The 20,041-nt window shown below is 57.9% G+C and overlaps 1 protein-coding gene across 1 annotated transcript; it reads right to left on the reverse strand.

Annotated features, from left to right (window-relative positions):
- Positions 1 to 9,827: 9,827 nt before the first annotated feature.
- On the reverse strand, positions 9,828 to 19,448 carry NPTX1 (neuronal pentraxin 1). The gene is made up of 5 exons (XM_027568024.2): positions 18,881 to 19,448; positions 18,389 to 18,596; positions 16,055 to 16,299; positions 14,729 to 14,908; positions 9,828 to 13,977 (listed from the first exon to the last, which is right to left on the reverse strand). Exons 1-5 carry the CDS (start codon positions 19,322 to 19,324, stop codon positions 13,756 to 13,758), a joined length of 1,299 nt encoding a protein of 432 aa, XP_027423825.1. The 5' UTR covers positions 19,325 to 19,448; the 3' UTR covers positions 9,828 to 13,755.
- Positions 19,449 to 20,041: the final 593 nt, after the last annotated feature.

Here is a 20,041-nt window from a genome sequence, read left to right on the forward strand (position 1 = left end):
CAGAACCACTGTGAACACTTGGGAATGTTTTCTTCCAGGCTTGTTTTTCCTCCGTGCATTGCTCTTGCACGTACATGGTTTTCCGGTAAGATCTATGGACGTGCTCCAGCACCCCACGGACCGTTGTGTGTGACTAGGAACGGAGGCTCCTGATGGGATGGGAGCTTTCCCCTCCCCAGTGCTCGCACACACAGCAGCGCCCGGACTCAGGACAAATGTGCCCGGATGTGGTTGGTGCCGGTGTGGCCTCTGGTTCCCAGAGCTCCACCTTTGTCCTGCAGAGGGGGTCCTGGGGGGTGCAGTGAGTCCTCCACGCTCCTTCCTATGGCCCCAAGTTCTTTTGACCTTCTCCTGTGGGCCAGGGGTGCAGGGGTGGGGGACAGGGTCAGGATGAGGCTTGAGGAACCGACAGGTCCTGGTGAGGGAGGCTCCACCCTACAGGCAAGGGCCGGGGGGGCCTGGGAGAAACAGGGAAAGTGGCCAGATCAGACAGGGAGGCAGCCAGGGGCCAAGTCCCAACGCTCTACCTCTGCCCTCCTTAGGGACCACACTATAGGACCAATAACCAAAGGAGAACACCTGCCCCTCCCAGCCATATACACACACCACATGGTTTCACCCTAACAGGACAAGGGGACATGTTGTGGTCTGGCCACCGGAAGAAGCCCCTAGCTAGCCCACCCTCCTGGGCACAAGTTGGAAGCAACGTTTATATGCATAGAGCAGGGGAGGGGTTCCCCTTCTGAGCCCAGATTGGGGTGGTCAGTAATCCACAAGTCTGGCCACTCGGCCTTCCTGGCTGAGCGTGAGCAGTCCCCTGATCCTGTTCTGCAGGGTCATGGGAATGACCTCGCCATTCATCTGGACACGTGTCAGGCTGCTGCCACCTTGGACACCTATGCAGAATGGGGTATGGACCACAGGTGTCCTGGACCCTTGGTGCCTGCAGGTTTGGGTTGGTTTGGTTTTGTTGACAAAGTCTGTCTTAAAGGGTGTCTTGAGTGTGATGGTCTCTCTGCCCAGAGGGCATTAAGGGGGCAGTAGGGCCAGGCACCTCGGTGCTCCTCCAGTGGGATGCTCTGTTTCCCGGGTGTGTGGAATGGTGCAAACAGCCCTGTCCCACTGCACACAGACGGTGGCTTATCTCAGAAGCCCCTTGGAGTCTCCTCTGGGACATAGAGGCCACCTGCATGTCCTGGCCCGCCCTCCCTCCCGGCCCTGCAGGGCAGAGAGGACCCCGCCCCCACCAAGCGGCCCCAGAGAACCCTGCTCCAGACGCCGTCACTTGCACTCCCGGACAGAGCGTCCTGACTCGTCTCCCAGAATGTGTCTTTCAAGAATCACTACCTACCTCTCCTTGCTTAAAACCCATCTGGTGGCTTCCCGTACCATTCAAAGTAAAACCCACAGGGCTTTCCATGGTGGATGAGGCGTCGGTTACCTTCCATCCCCAGGCCCCCAGGAAGCCACCTGCGGTGGGATGAAGCCAGCGAGTCTGCACAGTGCAGGGAGCCGAGGGCCGTGTCCTCAGGAGGGTGTCAGCAAGGACTTAAGGACCCAGCCTGGCCGTTCCTGAGCCTGGACAGCGTGTGTGCTCTGTTTGCACTCTGATGTGACCGCAGGGCACCCTCGCCTTGGTCTTGATGCATCTCTGTCACAGAGAGGCCCTGATGGATGTTAGTGTTCGGTGACATTGTTTAGGCCTGAAATTGTCGGGGTCCAGCCACCAGCACACCAGGGCCTGCTGCTTTTCCCCTCCCACGACCCGGTGTGACCTGACCTCCGGCTGCCCCGTGCACCGCAACCCCCCACCTGCTGCTTCTCTCTCCCTGCACGAGCTGCTCCTGCCACACCAGTCCCCTCCGTGGTTGCACAGGTTGCCCCTCAGGCCCTTCAACGTGGCCAGTCCCTCTGCCCGGTCCCGCTGCGCAGGGCGCACATGGCCCAGCCCAGGCTGCCTTCCCCACTGGGCCTCATGCTCTGTCCTTGGATCCTGGTTACCCGGCAAACCTCTCGCCGCCGCCCCTGCTCGTGTCTTGCACCTCTCCCCCGTGCCAGCACCAAATCCCACAGCCAGGAGGCCGAGTCCCACACTGGCGCACCACAGTGCTGGAGGGCAGGGATGGTTCGTGGGTGGAGCTCCTGTCCTCCCAAACCGCTCGGGCATTTACCGGTGCCTGGGAGCCCACTCTCAAACCCTCCTCTGCGGTAGCACTTGGAGACCAGAGCTGGAGCTGGGTGGCCAGGGGAAGGACACAGGTGCTGTGGCCAGTTTCTTCAGCCTCTACTTCCCACCGCCAGATGCCAATGGCCAGAGCGTGGTGACCCCTGAACCCTAAGGAGCAGAGAAGCTGGTGCTCAGAGCCTGCCCTTTGCTCTGCCTGAAGGGGGTCTGACTCCACCGTGGGGTAGGACCCGGCCCCTGATGGGAGGCAGGGACCCCACGGCCAGCCAGCGTCCGCCATCGGTGTGTTCCCAGGCCTCCAGGCTTAGGGGCCTCTCTTTGCTTTGCTTTTAAAGAGTTATTAATTTATTTGAGAGAGAGAGAGCATGAGCGGGAGCAGAGGAAGAGGGAGAGAGAATCTCTAGCAGGCTCCTCACTGAGCATGGAGCCCGACGCGGGGCACGATCCCATGACCCTGAGCCGAAATCAAGAGTCAGATGCTCAACTGACTGAGCCATCCCCTCGCTGTGCTTTTAAAATGAAAGACGTCAGCCCCTCTGTTCTTTCCTGGGGCTCCTGTCGTAAGATACCCCACACCAAGGGGCTTCACACACTGCGAATGTATTCTCGAACGGCTCTGGAGGCCAGAAGTCTGACGCCAAAGTGTCGGCAGGGCTGGGTCCCCTTAGAGGCTCTGAGGCAGAATCTGGTCCGCGTCTCCCCGTCAGCCGCCGGAGCCACCAGCAATCCCTCGGCCTCCGCCTCTGTCTTCACTGGGCCTTCCGCCGTGTCTCTGTGTCTTTGGACAAACTTCCCTCTTCCAGTGAGGACACCGGTAATTGGATCAGAACCACTCTACTTAACTGGATCATATCTACAAAGACTCCATTTCCAAATAAGGTCGGACTCACAGGTTGTGGGTGGACGTGAGTTTGGGGGAACAGTGTTCAGCGGTGCACAGCCCCATCCATAAATGCTGGAGACCCGCGTCCCGTGAGGGTTCCCACGTCTCTCCCGGTTACCCGCCCTCACCTTCCCTGCTTCTGCCGCGCGCTCACGGGTGGCCCACACTGGGCGCCACCCGACTCCTTCATCGGTACGAAGCACCCTTCACGCGGGTAGCTCCGGGCGGCGGGCATTCACTGCGAGTCGTCATGCGGGGGCGGCAAGCCGCACGGCACAGACGACACAGGGCATTTCTTGGCAGGTGGGCGCCCCCCCCGCCCCCCGGCCTGTCATGTCGCATCTTTCCTCTCCCCGCCCTCTGTTTCACAGGCTCTCGCTTCTTCTCCCAGGATGCCTGAGGAAACCACAGGCTCCCACTCTCTCCCCCTCGCCCCTTCCCTCCTGCCTGGACCCCAGAGGCAGGGGAGAGGGAGAGCACAGAGCAGGGCATAGCTTTTCACATCACCAAAAGCTGAAAGCCGTGGGGGTATTTTCCTAACAGGAGTCACGCTGGTCTGAGCTCTGCTGTTCCCCTAGAATGTAAAAGCAGTCGGCTCTTATTTCAGAGAGCGTTTCTGGTGTTTTTTTTTTTTCTTCTTTCTACATCTGTGCTAACATTCTGTGATTCTTAGAGAACCAAAATTCTGAAGAGCAAAGCCCAGAGCCAAGAATGTTCAAGCCAGAAGGGGCTTCTGTGAGGAAGGACGCGGCCTGGGTTTTGCGGGGGGCGGGGGGGGGAACGGAGCCACGCAGACCACCTGTGTGTGGCCTACAAAGGGGTCCCGGGCACCCACGGGCAGGGGGAGGGGCAGGGATGAGTGGGATTTAGTCAAGATGATGATTTCTTGGCCATGACACCAAAAGCCCAGGCAAGAAAAGAAAAAGATACATAAATTGGATTTCATCAACATGACAAACTTTTGTGCATCAAAGGGCATGGCTGAGAGAGCAAAGACAATATTCAGAAGTCATATGTCTGACAAGGGATTCATATCCAGAACATGTAAAGAGCACCCACAACTCAACAATAAAAAAACAAACAAACACCTGATCTAAAAAATGGGCAAAGGATTTGAATGGACATTTCTCCAAAGAAGATACTCAAACGGCCAATGAGCATGTGAAAATCACCGTATCACAGACACCGTGCAATATCACAATATCACATATCACTATGAAACACAAATCAGAATCACGACATACCACCTCACACCTATTAGGATGGTTACAGTCAAAAAGAAAGAAAGAAGAAAGAGAAAGAAAAGAAAGAAAGAAAGAAAGGAAGGAAGGAAGGAAGGAAGAAAGGAAGAAAGAAAGAAAGAAAGAAAGAAAGAAAGAAAGAAAGAAAGAAAGAAAGAAAGAAAGAAAGAAAGAAGAAAGAAAGAAAGAAAAAGAAGAAAGAAGAAAGAAAGAAAGAAAGAAAGAAGAAAGAAAGAAAGAAAGAAAGAAAGAAGAAAGAAAGAAAGAAAGAAAGAAGAAAGAAAGAAAGAAAGAAAGAAAGAAGAAAGAAAGAAAGAAAGAAAGAAGAAAGAAAGAAAGAAAGAAAGAAGAAAGAAAGAAAGAAAGAAGAAAGAAAGAAAGAAAGAAAGAAGAAAGAAAGAAAGAAAGAAAGAAAGAAAGAAAGAAGAAAGAAAGAAAAAGAAAGAAAGAAAGAAGAAAGAAAGAAAGAAAGAAGAAAGAAAGAAAGAAAGAAAGAAAGAAAGAAAGAAGAAAGAAAGAAAGAAAGAAGAAAGAAAGAAAAAGAAATAAAGAAAGAAGAAAGAAAGAAAGAAAGAATAAAGAAAGAAATAAAGAAAGAAGAAAGAAAGAAAGAAAGAAAGAAAGAAAGAAAGAAAGAAGAAAGAAAGAAAGAAAGAAGAAGAAGAAAGAAAGAAGAAGAAAGAAAGAAAGAAGAAAGAAAGAAAGAAAGAAGAAAGAAAGAAAGAAAGAAGAAGAAAGAAAGAAAGAAGAAAGAAAGAAGAAAGAAAGAAAGAAAGAAAGAAAGAAGAAAGAAAGAAAGAAAGAAAGAAGAAAGAAAGAAAGAAAGAAGAAAGAAAGAAAGAAGAAAGAAAGAAGAAAGAAAGAAAGAAGAAAGAAAGAAAGAAAGAAAGAAAGAAGAAAGAAAGAAAGAAAGAAGAAAGAAAGAAAGAAGAAAGAAAGAAAGAAAGAAAGAAAGAAGAAAGAAAGAAAGAAAGAAAGAAAGAAGAAAGAAGAAAGAAAAAGAAAGAAAGAAAGAAAGGAAGGAAGGAAGGAAGGAAGGAAGGAAGGAAGATAACAGAAGTAACAAATGTTGGTAGAGAAATTGGAACCCTAGTACGTTGCTGGTGGGAATGCGAAACGGTGCAGCCTCTATAAAAAGCAGTTTGGCCGCTCCTCCAACGACTAAACATAGAATTCCCATATGATTCCACTCCTAGGTATACACCCCAAATAACTGAAAGCAGGGCCCGAAACAGATCCTGGGATGCCCATGTGCACAGCAGTACTATTTACGACAGCTGGGAGGTGGACGAAGCCCAAGTGCCCATCAGCCGATGAAGGGAGAGACTCAATGTGCCCCATCCGCACGGTGGAGTATTACTCAGCCATGAAAAAGAAGGACAGCCTGACACCTGCCACAACGTGCATGCACCTTGGGGACATGATGCTCAGTGAAGTCAGCCCGACACAGAAGGACAAATATTGTCTGATCCCACTGCTCTGAGGGGCCTAGAGGAGGCAGATTCATAGGGACAGAAAGCAGGTTAGAGGTTACCTGTGGCTGGGGGAGGGGACTGGGGCGTTAACGCTTAATGGGGACAGAGTTTTTGTTTGGGGGGATGAAAACGTTTTGGGACGAGATGGTGGTGATGGTTGCACAACATCGTGAATGTAATTAAAGCCACTGAATTGCACACTTGAGTGACATGAAATTGTGTGTATATACATTTCCCCCAATTTTTTAAAAATTAGTACTGTAACACATCAAAGCTATCGAATTGTATATTTACATGGGTGGAACGTATGATATGTGAATTATACCTCAATAACGCTGTTGAAAATCTTTAAGTGACCCCTAGGCAAGGGCCCCTAAGCCTTAAGAAGGGGCTTGGTGCCCTGGAGCTCTGGTCAGTCAGGGCTGGAGGCCAGCGGCGGGGGGCAGGGGTGCAGGGGCGTTCCTGTGGCCCCCACTGCTCCAGCGCCTCTCTCCCTGCAGCCCAGCGCTGCCTGGCGCCTCTGGCAGGAACTCTGCAGGCTGCTTCTGTGCTGAGCACACAGCCTCCCCTCAGAAGCCAATTTTCTGCACAGCGAAAATGTTTTATCTGTGCCCACTTTAGCAGATGGCCCCCCACCTTGGCCTGAATTGAGAAGCACAGGAATCAAACAGGGGACAGACGGCTTCCTTGGCAATGTCTTATAGGCATGCAAGCCTGCAAACTCACACCAGCCCTCCCCCGTCCTCCCCTGCCCTCCCCCACCGTGGGAGCTGGCCAGCAACCCTCCGGAGACCGCCCCTCCTCTGCCCGGCAGACCACCAACTGGACATCCGGCCCAGGTGCCTGCTCGTGGTCGGTGCTCCGGAAATGCGTCCTTCATGAAGAAAGGAATGAATCGTGGCTTTTCATTGTCTCGCACCCTTGTCTGCCCCTGTGCCCTGCACCCTTCCCAAAAGCGAGACCACTGGGGTCCACGTTGTCCATGCTGGGAGGCCCAGCTCGTAAAGGGTGGGTGACTGGGTCCCGGCAAGGGGCTCTGTGCTCCGGACCTCTGAGGTGCAGGCCCCACCCTGGGACCTCTGTGCACCCTGATTTCCATGGTGACTAAGAAAATTCCGGGGAGAAACCACGACCCAGGCCCGCTACTGACGATCAGAAATGTGAACTCATGTGTGGTTGAAAGAGCAGGGGTCTGGCCTGAGGCTTTGAAGAAGGAAAACAGGGACACTGAAAGGAGAGCCAGCCTTGTGGAAAGGTCTGGTGAGGGCAGGTCCCAGGGCTGTAGGGCTGATGGTGAGGCAGGGGCCTGTGTGAGCAGGGGCTTGGAGCAGAGGGACCACACTGGTACCCAAGGATTGGGGAGACCGGCACTTAGGCCCCAGGGAGAGCTCAAAGAGCCTGCAGAGACCCTCCAGCCTCACCCTGTCTTTCTATGCCAGGGGGACGTGTGTGCCAGCCTCCTAGAGCAGGGGACCTAGGCAGGGGACGGGGAGGGATCGACGTGGAGGATGAAGATTTGCATCGAAGTTTCAGGTAAAATGCAGGACTTCAAACAGACCTTGTACTTGCAGTGGGCTACTTCAAGTCAGACCCCCCCCCCACCGGTCAGTTGATGCTTCTCTGTTGCCCCTCACGGGGGCTTCAGGGAGGGAGTTTGATAAGCCCCAGAGCAGGTCAGCCACGCAGGCTGAGCCTCTGGGGTCCTGGGTGGTGGTGGCGAGGGCTGGGGGGAAGCAGCCCTCAGGAGCCGCCAGGAGCTGACAACTGGCCTCCCCGGCCTTCCGAGATGCTTGACACTGACCACATTCCCTTGGAGTCACTGGACCCCAGGGCTACAGCCGAGACGCCCCACGGCCCAACCCCCAACCTCGAGAAGACCACACCCCCCCCAACCTGGGCAGTATTTCCCAGAGGGCATGGTTCATGGGAAGGCCCTGTGGGGCCATGTGGGGCAGGGGCCAGCCCTCTCGAATGGAATCTGGAGGAGGGGTCTTGGTGATGCAGGAAGAGGAGGGGAGGGCCCAGCCCCCGTGTTTACCTTCTCTGTGGCCGGCCCTGTGTGCACACCTGCTCATCCCCTCTTCACAAGCCTGCCAGGTGGGGCTGTTAGCCTCATGTTACAGGTGAGGACAGCAGCGGGAGGCAGGCTGGGAGAGCACTGGGCTGGGAGTACGGAATCCTGAGTTCTGATTCCAGCCTGGCACCCACATGAGCTGTGTAACTTTGAACTCAGCCTCCCCGGGCCTCGATCTCCTCATCCGGAAAGTGGAGGGGTTGGACCAGTTGGCCCTCAAGGCTCTCCCAGCCCAGATATCTCACAGGCCTTGGATATAGCGTTTCTCCCTCCTCGAGGGCAGAGCTAGACAAAGCCACAGATCAGACAGGTCGCCCCTTGCCCCCTGCGGTTTGATGGCTGAGGGGTGGGGGAGACTCAGGGCCCCACGGTGGCTGTCCTCACATGCGGAGACAGATGGGAGGACCCTGCAGCTCCATCTAAGGAACTGAGCACAATCTACAAGAAAGAAAACAGGCAGAAAGATGAAGAAAACTCCCTGATGCCCGAAAGCGGGACAGACCGTCTCCATGGGATAGTGAGGTCCCCGTCACCAGAGGTGTGCAAGCCGAGAAGAGTTTCAAGCATCTGACGGGCTGCTGGAGTCACTGACTTCCAAGATACTCTCTAGCTTTGCAATCCTAAGCCTCAATCCCTCCGCTCGGACTCCCATGGGAGCCGGCTCCCGGCCGGGCCTGGCAGCCTCCTTCTGAGCAGCAGTGCTCGGTTCCGAGGCCCCCCGAAGTCGTTCACTGATGTGCCAGGATCAGGTGTGAGAAGTGCGGAAAGAAATTCGTTTCTAATGATAGTTAAAACACCCGAGTTGTTGAATGAGCTCTTCATAGAAATTAGAAACTAAAGATGTTATTGCAGGCATAACCACGCACTTTCCCGAGTGGGCGCCAAAGAGGTGGCGTGGGGGCTGGGGCTGCCGGCACTGGGGACACCCCTGGGCCTGACCACAGGGGCCACGAGTGATGTCTGCTGGTGGACGCCACCTGCCAGAGGCCGCTCTGGAGGACACAGGCTCCTCCCGCAGGGGCAACAGGGAGAACCGCCTGCCTGCCTGTTGCCCTGCAGACGCCTAACCTCCTCCCTCTAAACCACCCCGGGCAACAGGTGGCTTGCTCACAGCCCAGCAAACCCCAGCTCCTGAGTCCCGGACAGAGAACGCCACTGCATGGACGGGAAGTCTGTGGGCAAGGCCGAGCGTAGAGGCCCATCTGCAGTCAGTGCGGTGCGTCCGTGCCAGCGAGCAGCCAGGGGGGCTCCGCCCTTCGGCGAAGCTGCCGGGTTGTGTATGTGTGTGTTGGGGTGTGGGGAGACCCATCAGCCAGGTGGGCTACTTTGGTTCTTGACCACTTTGTCCCTTGGAGCAGCCCACAAGTTCTAGTTCCATCCAGAGTCTAGCTTGGCTCGCGAGGGGCAGGGAGGCTCTGGCCAGCGTTCAGGGTTCCTGCATCACCCCATTCCCCTGGTTATGTGGATCTGGGAATGCTCACACTTGAGTGCAGGGAAGGGGCCTGAGAACCCCAGAAGAGGGGCGGTAACCAGGCGTTGGCCACGATGCAGTCAGCGGTGATGTGGCAAAAAACAGAACAGGGTTGTTTGGGAAGAACAAGGCCAGGCGCCCTGGGGCCCTGCCTGACTGTGCGGTAGGACAGTGCCTTCACCCAGGAGGGAGCGGGACTGCAGGGGAGGCGAGGAAGAGGGGGTGACTCTGCACCCCAAGCCCCGTGTGGCCTCACCCCACTGGGGCGTCCCTTTCCCTCTCTCTGCCTCCGTGTCAGCTGCACCTGTGAACTGAGGAGCCCCCCCCCAGTGTCCCAGTGTCAGCGAGGGGTTGTGGGACAGCTGAGGGCACAGTGCCACGCAGACACGAGGCTTACACGGCCCTGCAGGTGGGGGGTCCCTGGGCACTCCCCCGCCCCGAGGCAGGTCGGGGTGGCATTGGCAAGCTTGAGAAAAGAGACACTCCACTCAGACCACCGTCTTTCTTCACTCTTTACTGTGTAAAAATAAACTCAACAATTCATGTCGTTTCAGCAAGAAAATGAAAAAAAAAGCAATACCAGTAGAAATAGTGCATTTCCAGAATTGCTGATGGGAGGTGGCAGGTCCCATGGTTTTGACCCATTTGATACCCAAAAGGCTGCAGATCATATGAAAAATGTACAGCTTTGGTTAGCAAATAATGAAAAAGTAAGATACATCGATTCTCTTTCATATTATACAATATATACATTATAACAATATCAACCGGAGGGGGTTTGCTTTGTTGGATTTTTTTTTTTTTTTTTGGCAAATAAGACAAAATTGGGACTCTAAGTATTGGGCTTTTTTTTTTTTCTCAATGACTTATTCCCCTTCAACAAATTGCACTTAAGTCCACTGTGCATGGAAGTGACACATTTCCCATCATTAGTTGGATAAATTTACACACTGTGTTTTAAGAGATGAAACCACGGCTGTGTCAAGCCACATTTTGGTTGTTGTGAGATTATAAAGGATATTATCCTCTTTGTGTTACCAACACATAACCCTAGTTCTTTCTACCAGGATTGGAACTGATCATCAAGTCCTTGACTTAAGTCAGCTCCGAGGCAAAGGGTCCACCATAAATGGCCAATTCACATCCTGGCCCCCAACACCTTTGAGTACAGGTGGCCCCTCTCTGGAGCTCATTGGAATGACTGAACCTCATGCCCACAAGACACCCCCTTGGTCTCAGGTCCCAGGGCTGGTGACAGAGTGATCTTTGCAGTCTTAGAAAATAAACTGGGAATCTACAAAAGGAAAAGAAAGCATACAAAATGTATCTCTTTCTTCCAAAATACACGCTTTCAGTCCTACGTTTTGGCGGAGCCTGAAAGTATTTTCCAGGGAGACAGAGGTTGATTTAATTTTATAGGTTTGTCCTTTTCTTTCATAAAAATACTCTTGTTTGGTAATAAACTTTTTCTTCTACAGTAAGAGAAATAATACTGTGTTATCAAAAGCAAGAAGGCTTACGATTCCAGTGGGATCTAAGCCCCGAGGGCCCGGAGAGCCTCCGTCAGCAGCTCCCCCACCTCGGACACCCAGGGAGCTGTGGGACACCAGCTCAGCAAGAGCTAACACCGCCTCGGCAGTGCTGTGTGTCTTCTTATTTTATAAAACGGCTTACCTGAGATAGGCATGTGTTATTCAGTGCAAGAGGGAGCGTCGATCAGATTAAGGAGGAGATGGGAGACTACGTGGATTAGATTTGTGGCTGTGTCATCAACCTTCCTTGGGGCCGGCAGAGTGCCAAGTGTTTACACAGTGAGGGAGTCAAGGGCTTGGCACAGGCTCCAGCTAGGGGCGGGAAGGGAGCCGAATATCAGCTTCTGTCCCTGGCACCGTGGGGGCATCAGGGGAGGGCCAGGAAGGTGAACAGGGCAGGAGGCCAAAGGGACAGAGGCATAAGCGTCTGGGGTATGCTCTGCCCGTCTCTAGCTAGGGCAGAGGATGGCTTGTGGTCCTGAACGGACAGCTCCCACCACGGCCGCCTGGGGGCGGGGGGTGGTCTGGGGTCCGCTAGATCGGCAGGGGCTGGTGTGGGGTGCTGGCAGGAGAGCACCCAGCCCCCTGTGGGCCTCGCCTAAGCAACAGCCGCGAGGGGGCTGAAGTGAGGGGTGGGGCCAACCTGGTCTAGAGGGGTGATTCCAAGCTCTCGCTCCGTCCCAATCATGGGCTTTGTTTAGGCTCCTTGTCAACCTACATGTGAAAAATACTTCTTGGTGTGTTTGCGGAGTGGGGAGGAGGAAGGGGGAAGCTGATCCCTCCCTTGACCTCCCCGACACCCTTGGCTTGCTTCTCCAGCCATTTTTAGTAGCGACGCGGATGGTTACAGGACGATGGGTGGCACTGGGCACACAACACAGAACCAGAAGTTCATGCAGGCAGGGGGCACACATCAGACCGAGGGAGCAAGGGACGCGCCACCCCGAGGAACATGCAAACAGAGAAGATCCCTGCAGATCCAAAGATGCCACAACCCGACGGGCTCTGACGAAGCACAAGGGTCTCAGAAAAAGCCACTGTTGAACCACGACACACAGCGCGGCGCCCGAGCCGCACCCGCTGAGCAAGAGCGATGCGTCACAGGACGGTGACCGGGTACTGTGCACACACCCACGTGGACACTAACACGGAGACACCAACACAGACGCACACAGATGCACTAGGTTTCCGACGCAACAGGGACCTGTGTGTGAGAAGACAGGTGCCCCTGGAAGAAGAGAAGACAGGGACACCTGCTCCTCCCAAAGAAATGTCTGCAGCTGTAGATGAGCCAGGCAGTGCGGTAGAATTTCTAGAAAGACTTGCCAGCCTTTTGCTAATTAGACTCCTGGTGACAGAGTCCAGGGTGCCCTCGAGACGTGTGACCCCCAGATGCTACGACAGAGAGCTGGGAGCCCACCTGGGGCATGGCCCGTCTTCGTCTCTCTCTCTTTCTCTCCACACACAGAAACACACAGAAACACACACGCACACGCGCGCGCGCACGCACGCACACACACGCATTTCCCCTTGCCTCGGAAGGACTAGAAGGAAACGTATGTGTGCTTTTCATGGGGGGAAAATAAAGTTCAAGGTTCTGGACACTGGTCGTGTCTCAGTGTCACCAGCTGGTGACAGGTTGGCGGCTGCTGCAGGACTGGAGCCCTGTAAAGAAGGGGGAGTGGGTTTCAGGCCCCAGCACTGGCCGGGGAGTTCGGCGTGGGAGGCCTTCCGAGGCCCCGCCCCCGTGGAGGACTCACCACGGCCAGCCAACCTGGGCCTGGGAGCATGGGAGGAATATGGCTGTCAAAATTAGCTCAGACCTTCTCATCCACTGGTCCAGTTTCAGTGTCACTGGTCCTAACTGGCTGGGTCTCAATCAGAATGTGGGTAACCTTGTCTAAAAGGTCCGCTGTTGAGCTGACCCACGGATGCCCCTGGTCTCCACTGCAGAGTTCAAAGGGGAGGGGCCGGGAAAGCCTGGCTTCCTGGGCTGTGGGGGACACCCCCCCCCTCAGGGGCACCAGCGGGCAGCTGAAAGGGAGGGATGGAGCCCACCCTCGAAAGGGTGCAAGACTGTGGCCTGGAGACCTGGTCCTGGGCCAAAGCCAGAGAGCTGGGCATGCAAACCAGCCTCCCAGGCCCAGCACCGTCCTCAGACGCCACCCGCAGGGGTGCTGCCTGGGCACTGGGCGGAGACTGCCCTCTTCCTGAGGCCAGCCGCACCCCCCTGCCCCTCAGCAGCCTCTCCCTGTCTCACCACCGGAGAGCACAAGGTGCCACCCCAGGGCACAGTCAGAGAGAATCCGCTCCTACTACGAAAGAGAAATTCTCTGTGGAGAGGCCCCCTGGCCTCGAACCAACTGCTACAAGACATTTATTTTCCCGGTAGAGAGAGAGGTGGCTCTGGAAAAGGTTTGCAAAGACAGACGCGCGTGCGGAGGAAGCCGCGCAGCCCCGAGGCCTGCGGGCAGCTCACAGAGTTGGCAAGTACAGCTATTCGACCAGTCACAAGATTTCCCAACACCACGGAGGAAGAAGGAAAGGAGACAGCTCATTCTGAAAGAAAGCGCCTCCCTCCCAGAGACACACACTCGCCCCCCCACACACATCCTCACCTACGTCTGCCCGGCCCCATGTCGCAGCTGCAGCCGAGAGCGAGCATGAGCGGGGCAGGCCTGAGACCAGGCGTGGACTCCTCCAGGGAAGCGGGGCCTCCTCCTGGGCAGGAGGGCGGCCTGGGCTGTGTGCGTGTGCGTGCGCGTGCGCGGGTGAGGGCCTCGAGTCACTCCTGGGGGGAGGGAGAGAAGAAGACACCAGAGGGTCATCACCGCACAAGCAGGGGGGAGGTGGGCTGGCAGGCCCGAGGGGCGGGAGGCTCGGAGGCAGAAGCCTCAGTTGATCTGGCGACAGGCTTCGAATGTCCACTTGGTGGCTCCCCCGTAGATCTCGATGTGGGACTCGGCCCAGGCAATGACGTTGCCAGAAAGGGCCTTGGTGCTGCAGGTGGCCAGGCTGTACACCTCCCCGGGAGTCAGCTTGCGGTCCCAGATGTTGAAGTGGGCCAGCTCACCCACGAATGCTTGGGTGGCGTCGAACCCGCCACCCAGGGTGTCCTTCAGAGAAAAGCAGAGGGTGAGGGTGGAGGGCGCTGCAGGGGTGGGGGTCTCTCAGAGGGGGCACGTGTCCGTGTCTGCCCCATCAGGGGCTCTCACATCCACCTCGAAGTACCCTTTTGTGTCCTGTCTCTGGGTCTTCAGCTGTGCACTGGTCCCCCTCCCATGAGGAGCCCAGAGAGAGGACCACTACCGGCCACCTCTGTCCTGGATGCAGAGCATCTCCCGGGGACACCTGGACCCTGCCTGACGTGCGGCCTGTCCCTCGGCCAGTGAGGGGGTCAGCTGGGGTTATGCACCACCATAGGAGCCGGGCCTTGGGGGAGCCGCTGCTACTCTCCCTGCCGAGACGAGCTCAGATGTCACTCTTTGCCGAGCCCAACGGGAGCAGAAGGTCTGGGACCCTCCCACCTACGCTTCCCTCCGGGTGCCCAGTGGGAGCCAAACCACTTCCAGGAAATAAATTATGCATCGCTAAAGGCAGACTGGCCTTCCCGTGCCAAAGAAAGTGTCATCGCAGCCCCCGAACATTGGGACCAAAGCCCACTCCCACTTGTGCCGGGACCTAGCCCAAACCGCTGCAGAACCTGCTTCCCTTGGCTCCTTCTGGGAGTGGGGGGTCCACTCGCCCCTCCGACCCGCTCCCTCCTCGCTCCCCCTTGTCCCTGGTCACCCACCCTGGTTCTCCTTCCTCTGGTACTGGGGCTCCTCCCCCTGCAGCCAGCACCCCCGCCGGCCCCCGGGCCAGTACCTGCTCCTGGCCCAGCACCAGCACCCCCTGCGGCTTGATGGGGTGATAGGGCGCCAGGTTCTCGCCATTGCCACCCTGGGTGCCATCCTGGTAGGCTTCCCAGACCCCGTCCCGAGTAGTCCAGGTGATGCAGATATGGTGCCACTGGCCATCATTGATCACAAAGGGCAGCTTGGCCACCTGGGAAGGGGAGGACACACGGCGTGACGGGTCCAGGGGCACAACGCAGATCAGTGATCGTCACTCACCGCGTCAACCGTTACTCCTCTGATCACAACGTTTAAAATAAATACCGAGAGCCATCACTGAATTCTCTCGGCAACCGCCCCGTGACCTCCCTGTCCACCAGCCCTAGCCATCGATGGATCAGGGAGTCACACAGGAAATGTGACGATTTGTCAAGGGGCCCCTAAGATCGAGCTGAATGTACCATGTCCTCACCCCTCCGCACCCGCCTCCCGCTCTGCTGGTCTACAGAACCAGCCCTGGGAGGGAGAGCCCCACCGCTGGGGTCTCAGCTCACTGCTGCAGTCTGGGCCTCTCTCCTCTCCTCCAGCACGAAATTGCCAGATCTGCGGGGTCTACACCCGCACGGCCTCTGCAGAGATGCGGACACCAGGCGCCACACACCGGGCCTTTTAAGGCTCAGGCCAGCCTCTGGCCTGGGACTCGCCTTCCTCTCTAGCATTCTGCGGGGGGCGGGGGGTGCATGGTGTGGCAGACAAAGGACCCACACACCCTTTAACCTGGGGACATGGGGCCCAGAAAGGAACCACCCTTTCTGCTCCAGGCCTCAACAGCAGGGGCCTGGATTCCAATTCCCAGCCTGGGTTTGAGATATTCACTACCGACGCTGCCACAGACTGGGGAGTCGGAAGGCCAGCAGCTCCTTCCACAGCTTCGGAAAAGGCTCCTGGGAGGGAAGAGGCTGCACCCTCCAGGGGCTCACGTGCATCTGGCCTCCTCCCAGGGGTGAGGGGTTGAGCAGGATAGTTGTGGACTCTGGAAGAATCTCTGCGGGTACCCTCACCACCCCTAGAGCATCTGCGGTCCACCACATACAAGGAACAAAGCCAGTTTGGAGGGAAGCTGGGGGAGGAGGAGCCGGGCTTCGATTGGAGGGATGCAGCACCCTCTGGGTCATCCTGTGCCACCCCCCACCCCGGGAGGCCTCTGTCTGGGAAAGTTCCAGCTTCACACTGTTCAGGGAGTGTGGGCAAGGGCGCCGCTCCTCCCCGTCTTCCCCCCAGGCCTGCCTGACGGGGCCCTTCTGCTGGGGGGGCCTCACTATGCTGTCCTGTGAGTTCAGAGGGCTGGGGGCTCTACCTTGTCGTTGATGAGGATCTCCATGGGATTGTTGCCCCACTCGATGAGAACCAGCTCGTTCGCCTGGCCCGGCACGGCATAGGAGAAGGGCGTGCCCACCCCAGGGGCAGCGCTGGACTTGAGCCACATGCACACGGTGAAGGCGTACATCTCCGGCAGGCTCTTCTTCACCTTGGCGTACATGTAGTTGGTTCGCAGCGGGAATGTGAGCTGGAACTTGTCTCCGGGACGGTTGTCCTTCTGACCTGGAGAGGACAGGGCACAGTCCTCATCTGCACCTCAAAGCACTTGTCCCAGACAGAGACTGCTCCCCCCTCACCTGCCCTCTAGGTCTGGGAAGTCTAGGAGCAGACTCATCTCCATTCTATAGCTGCTGCGAGGGAGGCCCAGCAGGGTCAAGTGCTTTGCCCCGCCCAGGGCACAGGGCCAGACCAAAAGAACTGATCCCCGTTCTCTGCCCTCACTGCTCAGGCTCCCACATCATGCCCCTGGGGAGGTGGGGATGCGGGTGGGGGGAAACGTGGTGGTCCTGGGCAGGGAATCGGTCAGTCCACACCAGATAAACCGGCCCTTGGTGGTGTGGCCACAGAGGGAGGAGGTCTCTCCAGCCCCAAAGAGGCTAGCTGCCCCCCAGAGCAGCCCCTTTAGCAGACCTGATTCCTGGATGCAGTTCACAAATACTCCTCCCGGATTCCCACCCAAGACAAGCAGGCTCCCGGTGCCCAGCTCACTCCCCTCGAGGACGGGACATGCTGCAGTCCCTGGTCGCTCTTCTGACCCAGTCAACGAGCCCTGAGGACTCTAGCTATTTCCAGAATCCTATCTACCCCACAGGCGGGAAAGACGTTCTTCTGAGGCTCTTCTAGCAACTCTGCTTGGAGCCCTGCTGAGAGGGCAGGACAGCAGGGAGTGGGGAGTCATCCCTGGAGCCAGGGCCCCCCCCCCAAGGTGACTGCTTTGAGGACTATGTCACTCATTCTCAGGGAGAGCTTCCTCTGTGTTTCCTGAAAAATCGGGCTCCTGGCCTGACAGCCTCCCTTTACACAACAGCCACCAGCTCCCTGCCTGCCAGAGATGTCTCGGCGAACGCTTGTCTGCCCCCTCTCAGCCCACACGCACTGCAGCTGTGGCCCCGGCTATGGTGTGACTGACTCCAGGCAAAACATTCCAACCCAGCAGTGGGCACAGGCACCAGGCCCAGAACCAGGAAGACACACACTTGCAAGCTCCTGGGTGTGCCTGGGGCTTGCCGGGGAGTCCGGGAGGAAACAGGCCCCCAGGCCAAGAATTATTTCTAGAAGGCATCCTGCTGGGCCAGCAACCCCCGATCCATTCAGGTATCAGGGAACAGCAGGCCTGGCCCCCTGAGTGCTCCCCCCAACCATCTTGGGCTTGTACTCTCGCCCCTGCCCCCACGCACGCCTTGGAGCAGATCCAGCCCCTGACCTCTCTAGGGGCTGTTTTTCATTCCCCCCCCAATCTCCCCTCCTTTCCTCCCCCCTCCCTCCTCCGTCCCTTCCCCTGATCTGTTTTTCAGTTACATAACGCGCCTTAAGATGGCACTGTTTAAATCCATCCGGCACATTCTGTGGTCCAAGAAGGGTCACGTGGCCCTGCTCCAAGCCCAGGACCACCCCCCTTTTACAACCTTGTTTGATTTCTGTGACTTCAAGGCTGAGCCCAACTCATCTGTGAGCCCCAGGGTGCAGGTGGGGCTGGCCAGAGTTGGTGACCCAGGAACCACAGGATGTGCAAGATGCCAGGACTTGAGTCATTCAGAAAATAAAACCACAGGGAGGGGGCTCACCTGAAGGGGGTAACCCGGGGATCCCCAGAGGACAGCAGGGGTGCCGTGGAGGTGGGAGAAAATGGACCATCCCCAGCCTGCACCCCATTCCCTGCTGGGGATGGGGACCGGCTAGAGCCAGTCTTTCTTACCAGGGAGGGACTGGCAGCAGCGCAGCTACAGCGCAAACTTCCTGAAGCTTAAACATATCAGACTTGGAAAAATCCTTCCAGTGTGTGTGTGTGTGTGTGTGTGTTGGGGGGGTGCAGCCGACACCAATCAATCCCTTCCTGGCTCTGCTTCCCCTCCCTCCATATGTTTCCAGCCCAGGGGGCCCCAGGCCTATCAGAAACACCGACTGGAAACCCCAAAACCCAGGGCAGGGATTCAGGCAGCGGGAAGGGGCTGGAGGGGTGGAGGAGCTTCAGGCTTTTACAGCCTGAAGCGGAGCTATTCAGGAAGCCTGGAGTGAGGCAGGGTCCCAATGGCCCAGGGAGCCTCGCAGGCAGCGACGCCCCCCCCCCCCCCCCCCCCCCCCCGCCCATTACCTTTCTCCAGCTCGCTGATCCGCTGGTGCAGGGAGGTCAGGGCGCTCTCGATCTTGACCCTCTCCTCCGAGTCGTTCTTGGGGCCACCCTTGCCCTCCTCCAGAGTGTTCACCCGAGACAGCACCTGCCTCTCCAGGTCATCGATCTTGCTCTGCAGCAGATCCTTGAGGCTGTTGGTCTGGCTGGAGGAATTGAGCCGGCTGTACTGCTGCGGGGGTGCAAGGGCGGGGGAAAACCATACGGTTACGTGCGGAGCGGGGACCGTGCCGGGAGGCCCGCGGCGCGGTCCCCTCAGGGCGAATGCGGGGGCGGCCTGGCGGGGAGCTCGGACGAATGGCCGTCTGCGGGGCCCCGCAGGCTCCGGGCAGCCCCGGTGGGGCTTCAGCGCCCGGCCGAGGCGAGGGTGGGGGTGTGGGGCCGGGTCGGGAGTGGGGGTGGGGCAGGGCAGAGGGGCGCACGAGCCGGAGGGGGAACCGCGGTGCGCGCGCGGACCTCGAGGTTCTCCAGGCGGGTTTTGAGCGACTGCAAAGTTTGCCCGAGTTGGCTGAGCGTCTCGGCGGCCGGCGTCCGGGACAGGTCGCCCATGGTGTTCTTGCCCGAGCCGGGCTGCTTGCGGCCACCGCCGGCCCGGGCCTCGCCGGCGCCCGCGTCCAGCGTGCTCTGGCTCTCGCAGCGGCCCAGCTTGGTGGTCAGCTCGCGAATGGTCTCCTTCTGGCTCAGGATGGTCTCCTTCTGCTGCAGCACGGTCTCGCGGAGCTGCAGCACGTTGCTCCGGAGCTCCTCCGCGCCGCCGGCGGCCACGGACGCGGCGCACATGTCGGCGTCCACGGGCACCGAAGTGCAGATGAAGCGCGTCGGCCCGAAATCCTGGGCCGCGCTGCCCAGGAGGCAAAGGGCGAGCAGCGCACAGGTGCGCGCGGTGCGGCCGGCCGGCATGGCTGCGGGCGCTGGGACCGGCGCTCCGGTCCGGCTCTTGGGACTCGGCTTGGCGGGGCTCGGCGGGCGGCCCGCGCTCTGGGCGCCGCGCTGCTCGGCCGCGCAGTCCGCACCGCCGCGCTGCCTGGCCCTCACTGCCACCCGCGCTGCGGAGCCCGCGCCTTTTATGCCGCCGCGGGAGGGGCCTCGGCGCTGCCGACGTCAGCGGGGGAGGAATCCCGCTTTAATTGTCCGCGGCCCGGCCCGCTGCGCCGGGCGGGGGTCGTTCGGGCGCGCGTGGGGGCCGCCTCCTCCGGTCTCTCCCCCCCCGCCGCCCCCGCCGAGCCGGCCTCGCTTCCCCGAAGGCTCCGAGAGCCGCGGAGCGGGGGCGGCGGGCTGGGAATATAGGATGGGCCACCTGCATGATGTCCCCAAATTCCCGACGGGGCTGCGGGCGGGTGGGAGGCCGCGGCCGGCTGGGGAGACAGAATTCAGTTCAGCCCGCTTGGCCTCACAGAACACCCTTGGGGCCCGGGCAGGGGGCGTTCAAGGCCGGACCGGGTCCCCAAGAACTCAAATCGTCTACACTCGTGTACCGGGTGAGGAGCGCTGGGGAGCGGAGCCTCGCATCGCCGCTGAGTCCAGAGAGGGGGTCGCGGGGCTGCCGCACGGTGCTTGGATGCCCGTGTGGGGCTGAAATGCCGGTCTACACCCTGGGTCTGAGGACTACTCCACGAT

The sequence above is a fragment of the Zalophus californianus genome, chromosome 16 (genome assembly GCF_009762305.2).
Source record: "Zalophus californianus isolate mZalCal1 chromosome 16, mZalCal1.pri.v2, whole genome shotgun sequence".
Classification (NCBI taxonomy): domain Eukaryota; kingdom Metazoa; phylum Chordata; class Mammalia; order Carnivora; family Otariidae; genus Zalophus; species Zalophus californianus.

Bases quoted from the DNA above. Each gene is read 5' to 3' on its own strand.
- NPTX1 (XM_027568024.2), bottom strand. From the start codon at position 19,324: ATGCCGGCCGGCCGCACCGCGCGCACCTGTGCGCTGCTCGCCCTTTGC. The intron at 16,300-18,388 runs GTAATGGGCGGG...TGTCCTCTCCAG, and splicing joins GATCAGCGAGCTGGAGAAAG to GTCAGAAGGACAACCGTCCC. The intron at 13,978-14,728 runs GTACTGGCCCGG...TTTTCTCTGAAG, and splicing joins TGGTGCTGGGCCAGGAGCAG to GACACCCTGGGTGGCGGGTT.